This window comes from Brassica napus, chromosome C5 (genome assembly GCF_020379485.1).
Source record: "Brassica napus cultivar Da-Ae chromosome C5, Da-Ae, whole genome shotgun sequence".
In the NCBI taxonomy this organism is placed as follows: Eukaryota; Viridiplantae; Streptophyta; class Magnoliopsida; order Brassicales; family Brassicaceae; genus Brassica; species Brassica napus.
In genome coordinates, this window is record NC_063448.1 from 29,242,103 (window position 1) to 29,264,067 (window position 21,965).

General features: G+C 39.1%; 2 protein-coding genes across 2 annotated transcripts; both read right to left on the reverse strand.

The window, feature by feature from the left end:
* Nucleotides 1–437: 437 nt before the first annotated feature.
* Nucleotides 438–3,894, reverse strand: LOC106453817. The gene has a single exon (XM_048759182.1). The coding sequence runs from the start codon at nt 2,211–2,213 to the stop codon at nt 1,359–1,361; it is 855 nt and encodes a 284-aa protein (XP_048615139.1). The 5' UTR covers nt 2,214–3,894; the 3' UTR covers nt 438–1,358.
* A 5,429-nt stretch (nt 3,895–9,323) lies between these two features.
* On the reverse strand, nt 9,324–9,650 carry LOC125587193 (uncharacterized mitochondrial protein AtMg00810-like). The gene has a single exon (XM_048757387.1). The coding sequence runs from the start codon at nt 9,648–9,650 to the stop codon at nt 9,324–9,326; it is 327 nt and encodes a 108-aa protein (XP_048613344.1).
* Nucleotides 9,651–21,965: the final 12,315 nt, after the last annotated feature.

The window sequence follows — 21,965 nt, forward strand, 5'->3', positions numbered from 1 at the left end:
CCGGTGAACCAGTTAACGGCCGGTCCATCACGGGTTTCGACGAAAAGCTGGCAAAAGCCGGCGTCTTTCTCTTCGTCGGAGAGGTTTGCGCGTCGCATCGCGATGTTGAAGGATGTGACGTGGGCGGAGGGGTCAGAAACGCCATCGAAGGTCGGAAGACGGAGCTTTTCCATATTTCGGAGTCAAACCCCCGTTATTTTTTCTGTGAACGGCATCCGGAGAGATTCTGCGAGGACACGCTCGATTTACGGAGCAGACATCGTTACATTGTGAATCTTAGAGTTGATATCGAGCACTCATTGCTTTAACGTGGCGAGTTCGTTTATGGTCTGGGCATCAAGGCCTCCACGGGTTTGAGCCGTATCGCCGTCGTTCATATCTTGGTCTTCAGCATGTGCCGGTGTCGCGCCGGTCGCTCGATCTGTATTAAACAGATGTCTTCGGTACTGCGCCAGAAAGGAAACCGGAGCTCGGAAAGCTTGCCGGGAAAGTACAATATGGCGAGAGAATAAAGGTAAAACCCTAATCTAGCCGCCAAGTATGTGTGAGTGATTTCGGATCCTCTTTACGTCGCACCCTTCTCTCCTTATATAGCCGATTTGGTGCTCTTTCGTGACCTTGCTCGCGTCGCCTTCGTGGGCTTTTAACTCGTTGGGCCGAAAAGTCCACGTTGCTTCGAGGAGCCGTCGAGCTGGATGCTTTTAGTCGACCTGCGATCGACCAAAAGCACTCTCGCGTCGCGCCGAGGGATCGGCGCTCCAAGCCATCAACCCGAGCTGTCGCTATGTCTTATACGGGCCGGACCGTCTATTCTTCGGGCCTTGAGGGATGGTCGAATTCATCCCCTACAATTACTGTGGATATAAATCTGAGCTTAGTAACAACAACTATCTGGTTGATGTTAGCCTGTTTAAAAACATTGAATTTACTTTCAAAGAAAATATTTGAATTAACATCTAAAGACACCAGTACAACAAAAGACGAGACATACACGTTAGAGCATCTCTAATGTATGCCTCTATATTTTTTTCTAAAATAGAGATCTCTATTATAGAGATGGATTTGCTTCAATGTATAATTCTATAATAGAGTTCTTCTATTTTAGAGGAAAATATAGAGGAATATTACTTTTTACCTCTATATTTAAAAGTGAAAATAGCACATCTATATTTTTCTCTATAAATAGAAAAACTCTATTATAGAGGCATACATTGGAGCAAATTCACCTCTATAATAGAGATTCTCTATTTTAGAAGAAAATATAAAGATGAAAATAGAGGTGGGTTGGAGATGGTCGTAGGACAAAGAGACTCGAGAGACAAAAAAAAACATTAATGAAACCTTTTCTGAAGTTAAATCTACTTATTTTGTTTAGGACGTTTCTTCATCTCATAAGATGTTTCTCCGCTATGACCAAGTACAGACTTCCTCTTCCCACCCACACGACAATTCGCATCTTTAGTCGGAGAAAACTCAACTTCTACATCTTCATCAACCGGAACTCCGAAACATTGCATCTCCTTGAGAACAACCCGAAGCTTACTCGCTTCGCGTATAGCAAAATTTTTCATCTTACGCTCAATCAATCCTTCAACATACTTGAATAAACCACCTTTCACTCCATCGTTCCTACAATAAGCAAGAACAGCTTCTTCTTGGGAAATATTGGTGTCTACATTAAATACAGAAACTGGCCAGTACTTATCCTGGAGACCGACACTATCATCCTGCAGAGCTTTCTTGAGCTCAGAGCTATATTCAGCCAACTGAGCGTTAAACGCTCTGATCATAGCCGATTCTGCCACTGTCCTCCCTTGCGAAATGGCTCGTCTTTTTAGCTTCTCGGTACGTTGTACTTCGACAATAGCTTCAGTACCTGTTCTAGTTTTCATCCACTCGCAAACTTCGTAGATGTGAAGTAGATTCATTTCATGGCTTTGAGGACAAATCCCTAAGGAATATGCCTTGGATAACACACTATCGCGTACATCTTTGTAAGGGATCGTTGTTAGGACTTGTACGTGCTTAACCATTCGGGTTGGTGTCAGAAAGAAGCTGAGCAAATCGGAAAGCATAAAGCTGTCAACTTGTACATGGTTCTGGCGTAGCGGCTCTAAGCATTCTAGAAGCTTCTGAAAGTTATCTGCATCAGTTTTGAACATAGCTTTGAACGTGGCATCAAGCTTGTTCTGTTGACGATTTGCAGAAGCCATGTCGACACTTTTGTAGATAGAAACGTTATAAAACACAGTTAAATAAAGGAACTAGGCATGTGCAGTACCATTCAATCAATGACCGCCTTTATTACTTTTATTTAAGCACGCTGCTCCGATTTCCCATCAGGCATACGAAAAGACGGTGTGATTCAATTTCTTTTCTTCTTGTAACTTGAATTGTCCATTAAAAGTAAAAATGTGATTTGTGTATTTAGCCAATCAATAAAATGTAGAAATAGAATAAGAAGAATATGAAAAAAGTCCATTAGATGGGAAATGTGTGCACGTGGCTCCGGTTACTTAATCGGGAGATCATGGAAAAAAATTAAACTTGGAAAATAATAAAAAAAATTTGGAGAAAAAAAAAATTTTAGTTGGTGCAAAATGATTTAGTTGTACGAATGGATAATTTATGGAATAGCAAAATATAAATATATTAATCAAAATATTTTTATATTATTTAATTTATTATAAAAAAATATATAATATTAATAATTAAAAATTAGAAAAAAATATGAAAATAAATAAACATATCAATTGATTTCTTATTATAATTATTTGATTATTTTCATTATGTTTTAATAATAGGAAGTGGTCTGGTATAAAGGAGATTGGTTCTCTGCTGCAACTCCAAAGTATTATGTTCACTTGGTTGGCTACTAAGGATCAACGGTCAACAGGTGACAGAGTTCTCAAGTTGAATCCTCAAGTGGATGCTTCTTGCTTGCTTTGCCATGAACATCTAGAATCCCGTGACCGTTAGGAAATACGCGGTCAAATTTTGCGGTAAACCAGAATTTATGGGAACGGAAAAAGAGCATACACATAAAATTGTTAACAGAGTTCGGCCAATGTTGCCTACGTCTCCGGACCTGCTACGGATCTTTTATTATCAACCCGGAAAATTTTTACAAGCTCTCAACTCACACCCCGATCCCAAATACACTTAAAAAATTACTCGTAATTTTTTTAAGAAGATTTTTTGTGAATTTTTTTTTCTCTCCTTCTCTTCTTCTCTTTCTTTGTTCTCTCTGTGTTTTCTTGATTTGGGATGCTTTGCTCTTCACCTTACGTTGAGTATTTATAGCAGAAGCTTGGACATGTGAAAGCCATAATTATTGACAAAATGGCCTCCTCTTTCACCGTCCAACTTCACCGTCCATCACCGGCCAACACAAAAAAAACGTGTTCTTTGACTTACAATCTCCCACTTGAAGACTGATTTCAATCTGTCTTAACACCTTGATCAATGTCGCAGGTCTTCTCAGTTTGTTACTCCAACAAGCCAACTAAGGTTGCACACAACCTCAGCTTATCACATGGCATGACCTTCGTCAACATGTCTGTCGGATTCTTGCTTCGTGAGATCTTCTCAAGCACCAACATTTCATCTTTCAACGCTGATCTGATGAAATGATACCGACGATGTATGTGCTTCGTCTGAGCATGGTAAACCGGATTCTTTGCCAAACCGATGGAACTTTTACTATTACAGTATAACACACTTTTCTCTTGGTCATAGCCTAGCTCTTCTAGAAAAGACTGTAGCCACATCATCTCTTTTGTTGCCTCCGTTACCGCAACATACTCAGCTTCACAGCTTGACAGAGATACAATTTTCTGCAACTTTGAAACACAACAAATTGCAGTACCGCCAAAGGTGTAGACATATCCGGTTGTGCTCTTCGTGCTGTCAATGTCACCTCCATTGTCAGCATTAACTTATCCCCGCAATCCCGGCTTAGACTTCGTGAAACATAGCGATAAGCTTGGATTTCCTTTTAGATATCTGAAAATCCACTTAACGGCTTCCCAATGTTCCTTTCCTGGATTGCTCAGAAATCTGCTGACGACTCCCACTGCATGTGCAATGTCTGGCCTTGTACATATCATCGCGTACATCAAGCTGCCAATAGCAGAAGCATATGGAACTTTATCCATATATGCCATATCTTCTTCCGTCTTTGGAGACTGTTCTCTGGATAACCGAAAGTGACTTGCCAGGGGAGTACTAACTGGCTTTGCGTCATCTATGTTAAACCTCTTGAGGACTTTCTTCACATACTCCTCTTGTGATAACTTAAGACCTTCCTTTCTTCTACTGATTCTCATCCCTAGAATCTGTCTTGCTTCTCCAAGGTCTTTCATCGCAAACTCTTCTGAGAGTTTCGTCTTCAAGCTATTGATCTCGTGCAAGTCTGCTTCTACTATCAGCATGTCATCGACATATAGGAGCAATATCAAGTAGGACTCTTCAAGCCTCTTGAAGTAACAACAGTGGTCAGCTTCACACCTTAAGAAACCAACACCTTTAATAAAGCTGTCAAACCGTTTATACCACTGTCTTGGAGCTTGTTTTAAGCCAAACTCCTTTTAAGCTTGCAAACAAGGCATTCCTTCCCTTTGATCTCAAAGCCTTCGGGTTGCTTCATATAAATTTCCTCATCCAAATCACCGTGAAGAAATGCCGTCTTCACATCCATCTGTTGAAGATGCAGATCTTCTTGTGCTACCAGCCCAAGAACCGTTCTGATGGTTACCATCTTGACTACAGGAGAGACGATTTCAGTGTAGTCAACGCCTTCTTTTTGTTGGAATCCCTTCACAACAAGCCTCGCTTTATAGCGCTTACTCCCATCAGGTTCTTCTTTTATTCGGTAGACTCACTTGTTATGCAATGCATATTTCTCTTTAGGCAAATCTGCTAACTCCCACGTGTGATTGGATAACAACGAGTCCATCTCGTCGTTCATTGCAAGCTCCCCCTTGATCGACTCATCAACTTGCATAGCTTCCTCATAACATTCAGGCTCGCCTCTGTCTGTTAGCAGAATGTAGTTGAGCGATGGAGAAAATCTTACTGGCTTTCTGATGATTCTGCTTGACCGTCGTAACTCCGTGACTGGTGTATATGGGACCACTTCAGAATCATCACTTTCTTCAGCTTCACCACTCTCGTCTTGAGAGATTTCTTCTTCTGCTGTTGCGGTATCCTGTGGCAACTCCGGTGTCAGGATATCTTCTAAGTCAACAGCTCCAGGCTCTTTCCTCTCCGAGCCTTCTCTTAGCTTATCCTTGTACAGAACTTCTTCGTTGAACACAACATTCTTGCTGCGGATGATCTTTCGATTTTCGTCATCCAAAAACCGGTAACCGAACTCCGCGTTACCATAGCCAATGAAGTAACACATGTTAGACTTCGAGTGAAGTTTACTTCTTGCAGGATCATCAAGATGAACATAAGCTAAGCATCCAAACACCTTTAGATAAGAAAGATTTACTTTCTTTCCGCTCCAAACTTCTTCAGGGATCTTAAATCCCAACGGTACAGACGGTCCTCTGTTTATTAAGAAGGCTGCAGTATTGATTGCATCTGCCCAAAACGTCTTTGGCAATCCACAGTGCAATCTCATGCTCCTTGCACGCTCATTCAAGGTTCGGTTCATCCTTTCCGCTATTCCATTCTGTTGAGGCGTTCCAGGAATAGTCTTCTCCATCTTGATCCCATTATCAGCGCAATATCGCTTGAACTCGTCGCTGATGTACTCTCCACCATTATCAGACCTTAAATACTTCAACTTGAGATTCGTCTCAATCTCAACCATGGCTTTCCATATTTTGAAAACCGAAATCACTTCATGCTTGTTTTTCATGAAGTAAACCCACACCTTTCTTGTGGAGTCGTCGATAAAGGTCACATATTAGTATGAACCTCCCAGCGATGCAACAGGAGCGGGTCCCCACACGTCAGTGTGCACCAGCTCTAACTTCTCAGATTTTGGCTCTCTTCCCCCTTTAGAGAAACTAACTCGTTTCTGTTTCCCAAGGATGCAGCTTTCACACATCTGATGATCCACCGTCTTCAGATCCGGAAGAGCGCCATTTTCCACCATGAGTTTCATTCCTATCTCACTCATGTGCCCCAACTTGCAATGCCACAACTTGGTCTGTTTGGCATTCTCGACAACAGCAACAGTGTCTTGATAACTCGTCGTCATATAAAGAGTGACTTTTTTATGACCTCTAGCCACCACCATGGAACCTTTCTTGACTCTCCAGGCTCCACCACCAAAATTAACATCGTGCCCCGTATCATCAAGTTGACCTACTGAGATCAGATTTCGCATCAACTTTGGCACATGTCTGACCTTCGTAATCTTCCACACACGTCCGTCTGACATCTTCAGGTTGATATCTCCAATACCAACTATGTCCAAAGGTAATCCATCAGCAAGATATACCTTTCCGTAATTTTCCGCAACATAATTTTCCATGATGTTATGGTGCGGTATGGTGTGGAACGACGCTCCTGAGTCAAGCACCCATGAATCGACATAGGAGATTGACGCTTTGGTGGTATTTGCAGTTGCATCACGAGCTTCAATTTTCCTCGGGGAATCAACAGACACTACCAATGCATCAGTGATTTCACGTGTCACTGCATTGGCTCCGCCTCTAGTGTTGTCTTCCTTCTTCGGTGGTGCTCGGCAATTCTTCTTAATGTGACCCGTCTTTCCACAATTCCAGCACTCTGCAGGCTGTCTGAATTTGGACTGACCCCGTCCATTCCTTGACTTCGATCTGCCATTACTCCGGTTATTTCTATCTGGGTTTCTCCCTCTGTTTTCTACGTTGAAAGCAGAGCTCGTTGATGCCTCCCTAGAGTCTATCCTTCGAACTTCCTCAGAAAGGATACGATCTCTAACATCATTGAATTTGAGCTTTTGATTACCCACATAATTACTAACTGCTGCCCTCATTGGCTCCCAACTATTTGGCAGAGATGCCAACAAAATCAGTGCTCGCACTTCATCATCAAACGCGATTTCAACTGATGACAGTTGGTTCACAATCGTGTTGAACTCGTTCACATGTGCGGCAACCAGGCCACCTTCTTCCATCTTGAAATGAAAGAGTTTCTTCATGAGAAACACCTTATTGTTTGCCGAAGGTTTCTCATACATATCCGAGAGAACTTTCATGAGTCCTTCTGTGGTCTTCTCCTTCGTAACGTTGTGAGCAACGTTTTTCGACAGTGTTAACCTTATAACACCCAGAACTTGTCTGTCAAGGAGCTCCCACTCATCCTGATCCATCTTCTCAGGCTTCTTGCTCAGCGGTTGATGAAGCTTCTTTCCGTACAGATAATCTTCAATTTTCATTCTCCAAAATGCATAATCTGTACAGTCAAATTTCCCAGTACTGTGTGCCGAACCGTCTCCGCCTCCCATCGTTTCTGGAATCACCGTGTATTAGAACACCTTTGTCGACAAACTAATGTTACCAACAAAATTCACTACTCACGAATTACTGTTCACGTGAATAGTAACTCCGCAAAAAAATTTGACTGATCACCGTAACTCAAGCTCTGATACCTGTTGTTAGGAAATACGCGGTCAAATTTTGCAGTAAACCAGAATTTATGGGAGCGGGAAAATAGCACACAAACAAAATTGTTAACGGAGTTCGGCCAATGTTGCCTACGTCTCCGGACATGCTACCGATCTTTTATTATCAACCCGTGAAATTCTTACAAGCTATCAACTCACACCCCGATCCCAAATACACTCAAAAAATTACTCGCAATTTCTTAAAGAAGATTTTTTGTGAGAAATTTTTTTTTTCTCCCTCTCTTCTTCTCTTTCTGTGTTCTCTCTGTGTTTTCTTGATTTGGGATGCTTTGCTCTTCACCTTACGTTGAGTATTTATAGCAGAAGCTTGGACATGGGAAAGCCATAATTATTGACAAAATGGCCTCCTCTTTCACCGTCCAACTTCACCGTCCATCACCGACCAACAGAAAAAACGTGTTCTTTGACTTACAGTGACCACGTTCGCCTGCAAGTTTACAGAGAAAGTATGGAAAGTCTCACTTGGAATCGTCATGGTTCTATCTATACAAATCAATGGAGTCAGCTTGTGGAGATTTTGGTGAGCTCACGAGATCAGATCAATTTTTTCCTTATCCGTTACGCTTGTCAAGCGGCTGTGCATTCCATATAGCGAGGGCGTAATAGGCGACGACATGGAGAGGTGGCAGCGACTCCTACATCTCTTATTCGCTTTCTTGACAAGCAAGTCTGTAATCGAATCACTTCTATACAAGGACAAGGACGATGTGTTGGAATGAAAAACTCTATAAAGATGGAGAAAGTGTTTAAGTGTTTGAAGAGAAAGCTTTGTGAAGAAGAAAGCTTTTATAACTTAGAAGAGGCTTTTTATTACTTAGATGATTCTTACAAACTTGGATGATTTATTGATGATACAAAATGAAAGGAAGTGGAGGTATTTATAGCCTCCATAATACAAAATATCTCAAATATTTTAATCTTAAATCTAGATAATTCTAACATAATATCTAGATTTTTTATTCTAATTATCTAGATTTTTCTCTAACAATATCTACATTGTTAAACTTAAGGAGGTGGAAGATTATTATAGAATTTGGGTTAAGGTTTTAGATCAACACATGATTAGCCCAATAATGCTTAACCCAATTCAAGTTTACTTTTCAACACCCCCTCTTAAACTTGATTTGGTTACTCCGAGTAAGCTCCTCATCTTGATAAAATCTTCCTGCCCGAGTGGCTTGGTGAAGATATCATCTACTTGATCATTTGTCTTCACATACTCCAATTGCACATCCATCCTGGTAACACATTCTCTAATGTAGTGATAACGAGTATCGATATGCTTACTTGGATCATGGAAGACTGGATTCTTCGCCAATGCTATTGCCGACTTGTTATCCACAAATATCTTCGTTGGCTCCTCTTGTGGTTGTTTCAACTCCTTTAGCAAGTTTTGTAACCAAATAGCATGGCAAACACATGAAGTAGCTGCCACATATTCCGCTTCACAAGTAGAAAGGGTGACTATTGGTTGCTTCTTTGACATCCATGTGAAAGTGGTTTCTCCAATGAAAAACACAAAGCAACTTGTGCTTTTCCGGTCATCTGCGTCTCCACCCCAATCGCTATCGCTATATCCAACAAGCTTATAATCGTCAGAAATAGAGTAGTACAAGCAAGAGTTGAGTGTACCTTTGATATAGCGTAGGATCCTCTTGGGTGCCTTGAAATGAGTTGTTGTTGGATGCTCCATGTATCAACTCACAACTCCAACTGCGTGTAGGATGTCGGGCCTTGTGCACGTTAGATAGCTTAAGCTTCCAACTAGACTCTTAAAGAGTGTTGGATCCACACTCTCTCCTTTTTCTTCCTTTGATAACTTGACTCCACATTCCATTGGCGTGCAAACTGGATTTGAGTCATCCATCTTGAACTTCTTAAGCACCTCTTTAGCATAGCCTTCTTGAGCAATGAAGATTCCATTTTCTTCTTGTTTTACTTCAATGCCAAGGTAGTATGACATCAATCCAATGTCGGTCATCTCGAACTCCTTTGTCATCTTCATCTTGAAATCTTCAAACATAATCGGATTGTTGCCAGTGAATATCAAGTCATCAACATATAAGCATGCAATCAATATATCATTGTTTTGAGTTTTGATATAAAGTGCATGCTCATATGGACACTTGATGAAGCCTTTCTCCTTGAAGTACTTATCAATCCGAGTGTTCCATGCTCTTGATGCTTGCTTTAATCCATAAAGCGCCTTCTTCAGCCTCAAGACTTTATCTTCTTCTCCTTTAACTATGTAGCCTTGTGGTTGCTCAATGTAGACTTCTTCCTCAAGGTCTCCATTTAAGAAGGCTGATTTTACATCCATTTGATGTATCCTCCAACTCTTTTGGGCTGCCAATGAAATGATTAGTCTAACCGTTTCTAAGCGAGCAACTGGAGCAAATACCTCATCATAGTCGATCCCGGCTCTTTGACTATAGCCTTTTGCCACCAATCTTGCCTTGTACCTTTCAACTTCTCCTTTAGAGTTCTTCTTTACCTTGTACACCCACTTCACACCAATTACCTTGTGTCCATTTGGAAGTGAAGCTAACTCTCATGTATCATTCTTTTGAATCGACTTGATTTCCTCATCCATTGCACTTCTCCATGACTTCTTTTCTTGGGCTTCTTCAAAGTTCATAGGCTCGCAATCCGCAAATAGACAAAATAGAGTAAGATTGTCTTGATTTTCGGTTACCTCGAAGATGTCTTGTAGACTTCTAAAACGTGAAGTCCTTTCACTTGAGCTTTCATCTCCTTGAAAACTTGTTGTTGGTGAAGTTGGTGGTGTAGCTGGCTCTTCTCTCGGTTGCTCCACATTATCTTCTTCAAAGGATGGAAAGAAGTTGTAGTCTTCATTATTTGATCTCCAATCCCATTCTCCTTCTTCATCAAAGATGACATTCCGGCTAATGATTGTCTTCTTTGTTTCAGGATTGTAGAGCTTGTAGCCTTTGGAGTTAGCGTCATATCCAATGAAGATGTACTTCTCACTTTTATCATCTAGTTTGCTCCACTTCTCGTCTCGAACATGAGCGTGAGCAATGCTTCCAAAGACTCTTAGGTGTGAGACTCCAGACTTCCTTCCGATCCAAGCTTCTTGTGGTGTCTTTTCTAAAACACTCTTTGTTGGAGAACGGTTTGATATATAAACTGCACAAGCAACTGCTTCTGCCCACAACTCCTTTGGTAGCTTCTTACTCTTGCGCATGCTCCTTGCCATCTCAAGTATTGTCCTATTCTTTCTTTCCGCTACTCCATTTTGTTGAGGGGTTCTTGGTACCGTCAACTGTCTTCGGATGCCATTATCTTCACAATACTTCAGAAACCCTTTAGACATAAATTCTCCTCCTCGATCTGATCTCATGGACTTGATCTTAAGATCACTTTCCTTCTCAACATGGGCTTTGAACTTTTTGAAATTTTCAAACACTTCTGATTTTTGTTTCAAAAAGTAAACCCATGTTTTTCTTGAAAAGTCATCGATAAAGAGAAGGAAGTAGTTACTCTTACCAAGTGAACTTGGTTTGATCGGACCACATACATTTGTATGTATGAGTTCTAGTGGCTTTCTTGCTCTTGTCTCTGACTCCTTTGGAAAACTCATCTTGAATTGCTTTCCAAGTAAGCAACCTTCACACACTTGATTTGGATGGTTGATGCAAGGTAATCCTTTTACCATCTATTTCTTGGAAAGTAGCTCTAAGCTTCCAAAGTTGAGATGCCAAAATCGAAGATGCTAAAGCCAAGATTCCTCCTTGTATCACATCTTGAGACATCGTGCAATGTCATTTTGCATGTTTAGGACAAACATTATATTGCTTGACATTGGCACATTTGTGATGAGATTATTTGCATTATCTATTAAAGAAAGACTATTATCTTTTAGTCGAATGTCATAACCTTTCTCTAAGAGTTATCCTAGGCTCAAGATGTTGGTCTTCATGCTTGGAATGTAGTAAACATTGGAAATGAATTGATGATCTCCATTCTTCAAGCAGATGAGAATATTTCATTTACCTTTCACCTCCATCTTCGATTCATCTCCCAAAGCCACATTGGTTTTCACCGATTCATCGAGCTCCACGAACATGCTTTTATTCCCACACATGTGGTTGCTTGCACCACTATCAAGGTGACACTTGTGAACCTCATTTGGTTCATCCTTCTTATAAGCCATCAATAGCATATCTTCTTCTTTACTCCTTTCTTCAACATAGTTGGACCTCTCTTCAACTCTATTGTTGTTTGGAGTTTTGCACTCAGAAGCATAATGTCCAAACTTCCCACAACTATAGCATTTGATTCTTGATTTATCGTACCTTGATTTTGCATTTCCTCTTCCACGACCTCTTGATGAGTTCTCTCCTATTTGGTTGAAGTTAACTTCATATGGTCTCCAACCTCGTTCATTTACACCACGGCCTCGTCCTCGGATATGACCGCCACCACGTCTAGGATTGCTTCGGCCACTTTCTTCCTTGTGATCAATTCTCATCTTGAGAACTTGCTCCACAATATCTTTTTTCTTCTTCTTCTTTTCTTCATAAGCTTGTAGTGATCCAAGAAGTTGCTCCATCGTCATAGTCTCCAAGTCTTTTGTCTCTTCAATCACCGTAAAAATGTGCTCGAATTTCGAATCCAATGATCTAAGAACTTTCTCCATGATTCTCACATCATCTAACTTCTCACCATTTCTCTTTAGGTTATTAGTAACCGTCAAGACTCTTGAGAAGTAATCTGAGATTAGTTCTCCTTCCTTCATTTGTAACGCTTCAAATTCTCCTCTTAGAGTTTGAAGACGTACCTTCTTAACTTGTTCCGCTCCCTTGTAAGATGTCCGAAGCTTCTCCCATGCTTCTTTGGACGTCCTTGCACCAGCAACCTTCTCAAATGTATCTTCATCTAATCCTTGATAGATTAGACAGAGAGTCTTCTTGTCTCTCTTCCTTGAATCTCTCAAACCATCCTTTTGAGTTTGAGATAGATCACCATCATTTTTCGGTTCATTGAAGCCTTTTCTCGACTATCTCCCACACATCATGTGCTCCTAAGATCGCCATCATCCTAAGACTCCAATTGTCATAGTTGCTCTTTATGAGCAATGGAACTTGGAAGGGAACACCACTATTTGCCATCTTCAAAAGGAACTTATAGCTCTGATACCACTTTGTTGGAATGAAAAACTTTATAAAGATGGAGAAAGTGTTTAAGTGTTTGAAGAGAAAGAAGCTTTGTGAAGAAGAAAGCTTTTATAACTTAGAAAAGGATTTTTATTACTTAGATGATTCTTACAAACTTGGATGATTTCTTGATGATACAAAATGAAAGGAAGTTGAGGTATTTATAGCCTCCATAATACAAAATATCTCAAATATTTTAATCTTAAATCTAGATAATTCTAACATAATATGTAGATTTTTTATTCTAATTATCTAGATTTTTCTATAACAATATCTAGATTTTTTAACTTAAGGAGGTGGAAGATTATTCTAGAATTTGGGTTACGGTTTTGGATCAACACATGATTAGCCCAATAATGCTTAACCCAAATCAATTTTACTTTTCAACAGGATGTCGACATGATAAGGCAATCGAGATGTGGCATAGCACCCGGTGATGGTTTGATGTGTTAATGGTAATAAAGGTTTAGTTTCAAAACTTTTAAACTAAGAGTCTAAGATGCATTCATTGTAAAAATGTTTTGATATATGTTATAAAAGTAATGGAAAAGTCTATCTTTATTCATAACATAGAGGTTCCTTATATAAGAGATTACACTGTCATAGATAAATGGAAAGATTACAAATCATAATCTCTTGGTTATGAGCCATCCACAATCTGGTTCATAACACTCCCCCTTGGATGCCATAACCATTTAGAGCTTGTAATGTGCTTTAATGTCGCCTCATTAAAACTTTACCAGGAAAACTCAATTAGGACAAAACCATGGTGAAGGAAAAAGAGTACAACACACATTACTCCCCCTGATTTGGACATTACTGAAGGTCCCTTGGACCTCTCCAATTTTCTGCAATCAGTGGGTGATGAATATCTTGGGCAGAATATGCTTCGTCCTCGAACATGATAGTTGGTTCTTCTTTACCATCGGCCATGTCACAATCCTATCGAACATATTGAGTCATCGACCTCAAATACACACACGAAATCTTGGATGATGTTGCTGTGATATGCGTGTACCGCCATGTGTAAAACATAACCTGTCTGAAAACAAATCAACAAAACCAAATAACCCCTCTTTGGGCTGGTTAGTATAAAATAAACCAAAATCAAAGGCTTTTTCATCGTCCTTCTTATGAACCAATCAGATCAGTGTCTAAAACAAGATTTCTGCATCGTCCATCTCAGGACTAAATGGACTTCTTTATCGTCCACCTTTGGACTGAATGGATCAGTGTCCTAAACAAGTGATCTCACGCCCATGTACTAGAAAATGGGTGAGACTGGTCCATATTAAATCTCTTGAGTACCCTTTTCTGTATATACTATTTGTTGCACAAGGATTTCATTGTTAATGTACTCAAGCTGTAATCCCAAAAAAAACTTTGTTTTCAAAGATCTTTCATCTGAAACTCTTTCTTGAGATATTCAAATGTTTGGGAAATTGTATCCAGAGATTCCTAGGATATACAGATCATATACTTTGATGATTATCAATATTGTTCTCGAGAACTTGATGTACTTTCAGCTCAATACCCTCTAGTACTTTCATTATCCAGTAGACCATATAAATATGCAGTCAATACATCAACTTGCTGCAAGTTTAATTTTTTCTCTTATATAGCCAGACTTATGAGAAATCTAAAAGTAGTTGCATCCACCACATGGGAGTATGTCTCCTCATAATCTATTACTGGTCTTTGTGAGAATCCTTGTGCAACATCAGCTTTATATCTCACGATTTCTATTCCTCACAAGACCAATTTATATCCACTGGTTTTAACATCATATGGCGTCTTAATCATATGGCCAAATACGTCTTTCTTCCTTAAACTATTTAACCCCACGTTTCCATTCAATCCAATCTGTTCTACAAGTGCGCACTCTTATATTGACGTGGGTTCATGATCCTCGCTTATATTCATAAATTCAAGTGCTACCTTGTATGCAAATAAATCATCTTATGTCGACATTCCTTATTGGTTCCATTATGTTCCAGACATGATATTATCGATTGAGATTCATTATTATCAGGACCTTTAATACTTTGCAGCTTGGCGTCCCAAGCTACATTGTTTGGTACATGTACCTTAGAGCCGGCCGGCCTTATCTCCATGTCTTGGATGGTTTCCTTAGTAACCTCGGATTTGGATTTTGATTATCATTCTCTGCACCTTTCTTTTGTTTCCGAGGATTCTTATCTTTTGGAACCTATTTGGTCTACCACGTTTCATGTGTTGTCTAGACTCTGTAGCAACTTGACTGTGTCTCTTCTTGGACATCAAATTCGTTGGTGCTTTACAAGCTGGTTTATATATGACTTAGTCATTCTTTTTCGGGTCAGCAAATGTGTCTGGCATTTGATTAGCTAGCTTTGTAAATGTATAATCTTTGGACGTCTATTTCACATTCTTTAGTCCGAGGATCTTGCCAAGACATTGATGGTTGATTCCATTCTATTTCTTTTACCATTCTTTTACCAGCTTTATTATTTTTTTCTCCTCCTGGTCTTAAAATAATCTGTGTATCTGGCCTCAAATATAATCACCCATAGTTGGCTCAAAGTACTTTATTATTGTGGGAGAATCATATCCAACATATATCTCCATCCTCCTTTTGAGGTCCCATCTTAGTTCTCTGTGGTGGAGCAATTAGTACATAGACAGCACATCCAAATGTCTTATGATGGGGTATGTCTGGCTCTTGACCCATTAATAATTGTGATAGGGGATATCTATGCTCACTAAATGGCCTGATGCGTATTAACTTAGGTGCATGTAAATTTCGTGTGGTCCAAGCTGTGAATGGGAGTTTTGACCTCATAAGTTATGGTCTATCAATCAGCTATTTGCATTTTAAAAGATTTTGGCCAAGCTGTTCTTGGTATGGACATGTATCACAGAATTGTCCACACTTACCCCCACGGACATACCATAATCATTTAAACGCTTGGGACATGTATTCACCAGTATTATCTAGACATATAGTCTTTATTATGAAAAAGGGGTTCGTAGCCGTTTTACTGGTGATGACCTAATGAGTTTCTCTTGTGTACATGCTACACACGTGAGATTCTTTGGGATAACTCTTCTTATTTTTTAATGTGTGCCTTTTGAATATCAATTTTCGCATCATGTTTGGACCAGGATGGCCAATCCGGTTGTCCCATAAAGTGTATATTTTCGCAGACTTTTAGCCTATATCATACTGATCTATGCATAGTCTAGGTCAGTAGAGAATGCAGGTATAGTCTTTAGGACTTATTATGGCATTGGGCGAGTTTATACATATATCTGAAGGAACTCTTTGTTTCCTTCGCCCATTGTTTCAATATGGAAACCATTCATTCTTATATCTTTAAAACTCAATAGGCTGCTCTTGCTCTTAGAGCTGGGTGAATATAAGGCATCACTGATTTCTAGATGCATACCCTTAGGCAATAATTTATTAGCCTAGCCATAGTTTTCTTTCAGACTGGCGATACCTGCTTTAGTACTTATATTGGTGTTTTTCAGTGTACTCAAATAGAAAAATCATTCATTCATTTAATCTAAGCAGATAATGTAATAGAAATAAATTCAAGGAGATAAAAATCAGAGAAACATACAAGTAAAGCAATCACACAAGTTTGATGTCGAAATCAGATTATCAACTTGATTCTTTTAGGCAATCATAAGTCTCATATTCCATAAGATCATCTTGATCATGTTCAAAATTATTTTCACCATCTTTATAGACCAAGTGGGTTTCAGGATTCTTCCCTTTCAGACTCTCTTTGATAGAGGTCACAAAAATGTTTGGGAGTCCTTCATATCTTAGCCCAATGGTTCCCCATTCCACATCTATGGCACACTGATTTGGCCGAGCTTTGTGGTTTAAAGGATATACCATGGCCACTGCCTTGGCCATGGCTCAAATTGGGTTGATACCCACGGCCTCTGCCATAGTGATTCCCACAGCCAAATGTGTTATAATGGCCATGGTCACGTCCTTTCCACCCTCCACGGCTATGACCGTGTGGTCTATAATTCTGGACGTGGTTACCTTTTTTTTCTTGCGGCCTTATTGGTATCAGGTAATGGGGTTAATCCAAGAGGTCTTAATTCACTGTTTCTTATCAGTAATCCATTATTTTTTCCAGCTAGCAATAGACTCATCCATGGACTTATAGTCCTGGATTCTGGGATTCCTCCAATCAAATAGGGCCTTTGGTAATAACACCGTTTTTTGGTGATCATATCTCGATTTTTTTTTTAACTATGCCCAAAGGTCTAGATGATTCTCTATAGTCAGATACTGATCTTTGAGACTCTTAATAAGATGATGGCTAATAATTAATATTGCCATGTATCAAACTTCCTCATTTGGTATTATCGCCTTTTGTGATTCATTCACCAAGTCCTTTGACTTTAGGATAATCTTTGTATCCAATGCCCACCATAAATAATTATCTCCAGAGAGATTTAGGGCAGCAAAATCCAGGTTGATTTTCGACATCTCAAATCATATATCACTCAATATTTAGGTATAATTTTCATGCAGCCTTACTCTTAAAAATAATCAATTCGGATTTCAATCTTGTGAGGACAATGAGACTATCAATCTTAAAGGCATTTAATCAATCAGTCAATTTCTAACAAGTCTCAACAATACTATTTCTATGTGCTCATAATATTATGGTTTATCAAGACTAGCAAAAACGGATTCAATTAATCATGCAATTAGGGTTTAACAATCAATGGATTTTAGCAAGACTAGTAAAAAGATTTATTAATCACTCAATCAGTTTCAAGGCTAATTTTAGCATTACTAGAATATAGATTTCAAGCATGAATTTCAATGAATCAGTTTCAAGGCTGATTTTAGCAATACTAGAATATAGATTTCAAGCATGAATTTCAATGAATCAGTTTCAAGGCTGATTGGTATTTAGCATAAACCATGTGTAAATAATTTATCTAGTATCCGAATTTATCAAACCTCAAAAACATATAATCAGACCAATCAATTTAATCGAACTTAGCATACAATCTTAAACCTTAAGACATTAGATTTTATCATGAATCTATCAACCTAGCATACAGATTCTCAATTCTCAAAGACATCCAAATCAGATCAATATAACCTATCATACGGATTATTTAGGGTTTCTATTTAAAACAGATCATATTATAAAACTATCAATCCTAGCAGATGATATTAAACCTCAAGAATCATGCAATCAGATCATTCGGATTTTAAACAAGTAAACCTCAATCAATCTATCAACCTATCGGATTATATAAGCAAAGCAAGCTAGCAAACTATCGGATTCAATCAATGTTTTAACAGGCTGGTCGGTTTAAACAATTTTAAATCAGATGAACAATTAACCAAGCAGGATGAGAAAATAAATCTATCAATTTAACGGTCAAACAATTCTAGCAACATAGCATCAGATTCAATCAGATTTAAAACTTCAATGATCAAAACCGAAAACAGTTTTGATTTCAAAATATTCGATTAGGGTTTTAATATGTGATTTGATAATTATAGTATAATTAATTCTGATACTTATATTATTTAGGGTTTATAGATATAGGGTTAGGGTTTATCGGATTTTAACTTGTAAAAACCGATTTTGGGTTTTAATCATGTAGGAACATGATTTAAGGTTTGGGGTATCGAACTTTTAGAGCTTCGATTTACTCAATTAGGATTTTTGATCTATTACCCTATGGTTTTGATTCATAAAGATTAGGGTTTTAGAGTTTCATTCTTTATCAATCAATCCATGTTCGATTATGGGTTCTTAGGTTTTGAATTACCTTTTAACCTTAGATGATTGTTGAATCGGACCACCAAAGGAGTTGAGTCGCGAGCTGGACACGAACGGGACGCGAGCTGGACACGAACGGGACGCGAGCTGTCTGATGCTGTCGCGAACGAGGAAGAGGTCACGTGATGGAGCTGCTCTCGGTCGCAAACGTCTGAGCTAGGATCAGGAACGCTTTGGGCTGAAGCTGATCGGGGACGCGAGCTGGAACAGATGCGGAACAAGAGACGCGATCGGAGTTTAGGGTTCGTCGGATCGCCGGCTAGGGTTAGGGTTTTAGGATTTTTCGATTTGGGTATTAGCTTAAGGATTTAGAGTTTCGTGCTGATAACGTGTTATAAAAGTAATGGAAAAGTCTATCTTTATTCATAACATAGAGGTTCCTTATATAGGAGATTACACCGTCATAGATAAATGAAAAGATTACAAATCATAATCTCTTGGTTATGAGTCATCCACAATCTGGTTCATAACAATATAAACATTTAACATTCTTATAAAAAAAAGAACACATGTATCCACTTTAAATTTTTATTAAATTGATTTCGGCCAGAGACTTTCCAAATGGACAAATTACATTAATGCTTTTCAGATGCTAAAGACTGAACCATGTGATACTCTGTCAGACAGAGTCTGTCTAATCTATTCAAGGTTTTAAATCACATAACACATTATATTATTAAACTAGTATTTCGGCTCTACGCGCCGAATTCGTATGTTTTATTATCTAATGAATTTAAAATTATTTTTTAATCCATTTAATAGTGGTTAGTGGTAGTTAGGCATGAGCGTTTGGGTACCCGTTGGCGTTCGGGTCGGGTTTTTCGGATTTCAGTTCTCTTTTATAACACCTCCTAAGTCCCATTCTAGTAAATTTGCAAATACGGACCGGGTTCAGATATAACACATCGGGTTCGGATCAGTTTTGTATCACATCATAGAACCCATAAAGTAATCATATATCATTCGGATTTGGGTTATATCGGATCGGTTCAGATATACCCGAAAAAAAATCTAAAATTTTAAAGTAAAACATAAGAAATATATATTTATTTATATATAATTAAGTATTTAAAGTAGTTATTTAAATTTTAAATATTTATTGTTAGGTAACATATCAAAATAAATATGAAATTGAATATTTGAAGTATATATTCATATTTCATATAATTATATTGTATATTATTTTGGACATTCGGATCGGTTTCTTCGGATATTTTTTCGGATTTTTCGGTTTTTTTTTGTTTTTCGGGTTCGGTTAATAACACTTCGGATTCGGATATGTTTTGTACCACCTTACAGGACCCATTCGGAATTTTTTTACATTTCGGACCGGATACAGATCGGGTTTTTCGGTTTGGGTTCGGTTTGGATTTCGGGTTACGAATATTATGCCCATGCCCATGCCTATGCTTAGTGATAGTAGTATCTTACTTTGTTTTGAACCTGCTTAGGTCAAAAAGAAATATCATAAATGGTTTCACTGATCAGTTCAATAAAATAGAATAAATAAATGAAAGTTGAACCAAAATAAAAATAATGAACTTAAAACATCAAGTAAAGCTGATGTTCCACATATAAATTCATTTGTTTGTTTTGTGATTATCTTGTGTGATTGTTTGATATTTTTTTTGTGTTATTCACATGTGTATTTCGTTTTGCTGATATTGTGTTTTTTATGAAATGTGTTTGTTAATACAGAACTACTGTATTTCTATGTTCCGATTTTACATGTAAGGAATAGTAACTATTATGGTGGATGTGTTTAGTTCTTTGTCTTTTTTTGTTTTTGCTAATACTGTTAATTTCATTTAAGATAAGAGGCTGTTCTACAAAAGCAGTAAACCTTTTCAAGAGATACCCTGGCAAAAAAAGGATGTAAAAAACAGGGTATCAATCAGCTAACCATAGGCTATCTCCAAGAACAAACTTCAAGGAGAAATAAGAGAAACATAGAGATGGGTCATAACATTATATGAGCCAAAGTTGCAGGAGGGAGAAAAATTTCTTCTGTTTCCTTGCTGCATATATGGAGTCAATTACGTGCCTGTTGATCCTTTTGAAAGCCACCATAGGAGGGAGCAGAACTTGGTTGTGGAGCATGTTGTTTCGCTGCTGCCAGATGGTGTAAACAAAAGCTTGAATAACGAGCATACGCAAGGTTGAGGGCGTAGTTGCAGAGGAGGTAGACGTCCACTGCATAAGAGCTGACCAGTTAGAGAAGGTTGGGACTGTGTCCCTGAACCTGTGCTTAATTTCAGACCATAAGACCATTGCATAAGGGCAAGATAGCACCAAGTGCTTCCTTGTTTCCTGCTAAGTCGAACAGATGCAGCAGGCCGTGTCAATGTGAAGGCCCCAAGAGGCAAGACGGCTTCGAGTAGGAAACCTATTTAGGTTGGTCACCCACAAATGGAAGGCGTGTTTAGGAGTTGCTCCACTAAACCAGATATGCTTTGCTATATCCTGGATTGGAGCTCTTGGCCGAATAACTTCCCAAGTCTTAGAAGAAGAGAAGTTGCAGCAGGAGACGCCGTTCGTCGACCTGTTGAAGGTGTTTGGGCCTCTGTCCAGAGTTGGTGATGGGAAGGTTGTGAGGAAGGAGTGGAGGAGAACTTCCATGTCTGACCTAGGGTGCGGCAGTCTCCAGCCTCTCTCATCGCACGCCTGTGACACTGTTGCTTCAATTGGAGTTCTCAGGTTGCGAGGGCCGTTGGTACCAAGTACCTTTATCAGCGTCCCGAGAGGCGACCAGTTATCATACCAGAAGCTAATACTGCACCCAGTACGGACATCACTAGTGATGAATCTTGAAATTAAATCTCTGAGACGAAGAATGCAACGCCAGTTCCAGGACATGAGGGGAGATTCGGTTTGACTCCAGAAGCGGTATGAGGTAGGGCAGTTGCGGTGACGATGTCAAGCCACTCAGAGGGAGCTGCTTCCTGAAAATAGAAGCCAAGCAAGCCGCAATAACAGAGTAATATTCCATAGTCTGAAGTTTCTGAGACCAAGACCTCCCTCAGCCTTTGGAAACATACTATTTTCCATGAGACCTTTGCGATAGCGCGTCTGTCTGTTGCCCCCGACCATAGGAAACGAGAGCATAAAGATTCAATCGTTTTTATACAGCTTCTAGGTAAGAGGAAGGTGGATGTCCAAAAGTTTACAGTCCCTCTAATCACTGTTTTGATCAGAAGGCATCGACCAGCAAATGAAAGCGACTTGGTGGCCAAGAAGTTGAATCTGCTGTTGAGTTTATCGATCAAGGGCGAGTACTCTGATATCTTCAATTTTCTATGCATCAGCGGGAGGCCTAAGTACCTTATGGGGAGAGAGCCAACC

Coding starts and splice junctions, on each gene's coding strand:
- LOC106453817 (XM_048759182.1), bottom strand. CDS start 2,213: ATGGCTTCTGCAAATCGTCAACAGAACAAGCTTGATGCCACGTTCAAA.
- LOC125587193 (XM_048757387.1), bottom strand. CDS start 9,650: ATGTTTGAAGATTTCAAGATGAAGATGACAAAGGAGTTCGAGATGACC.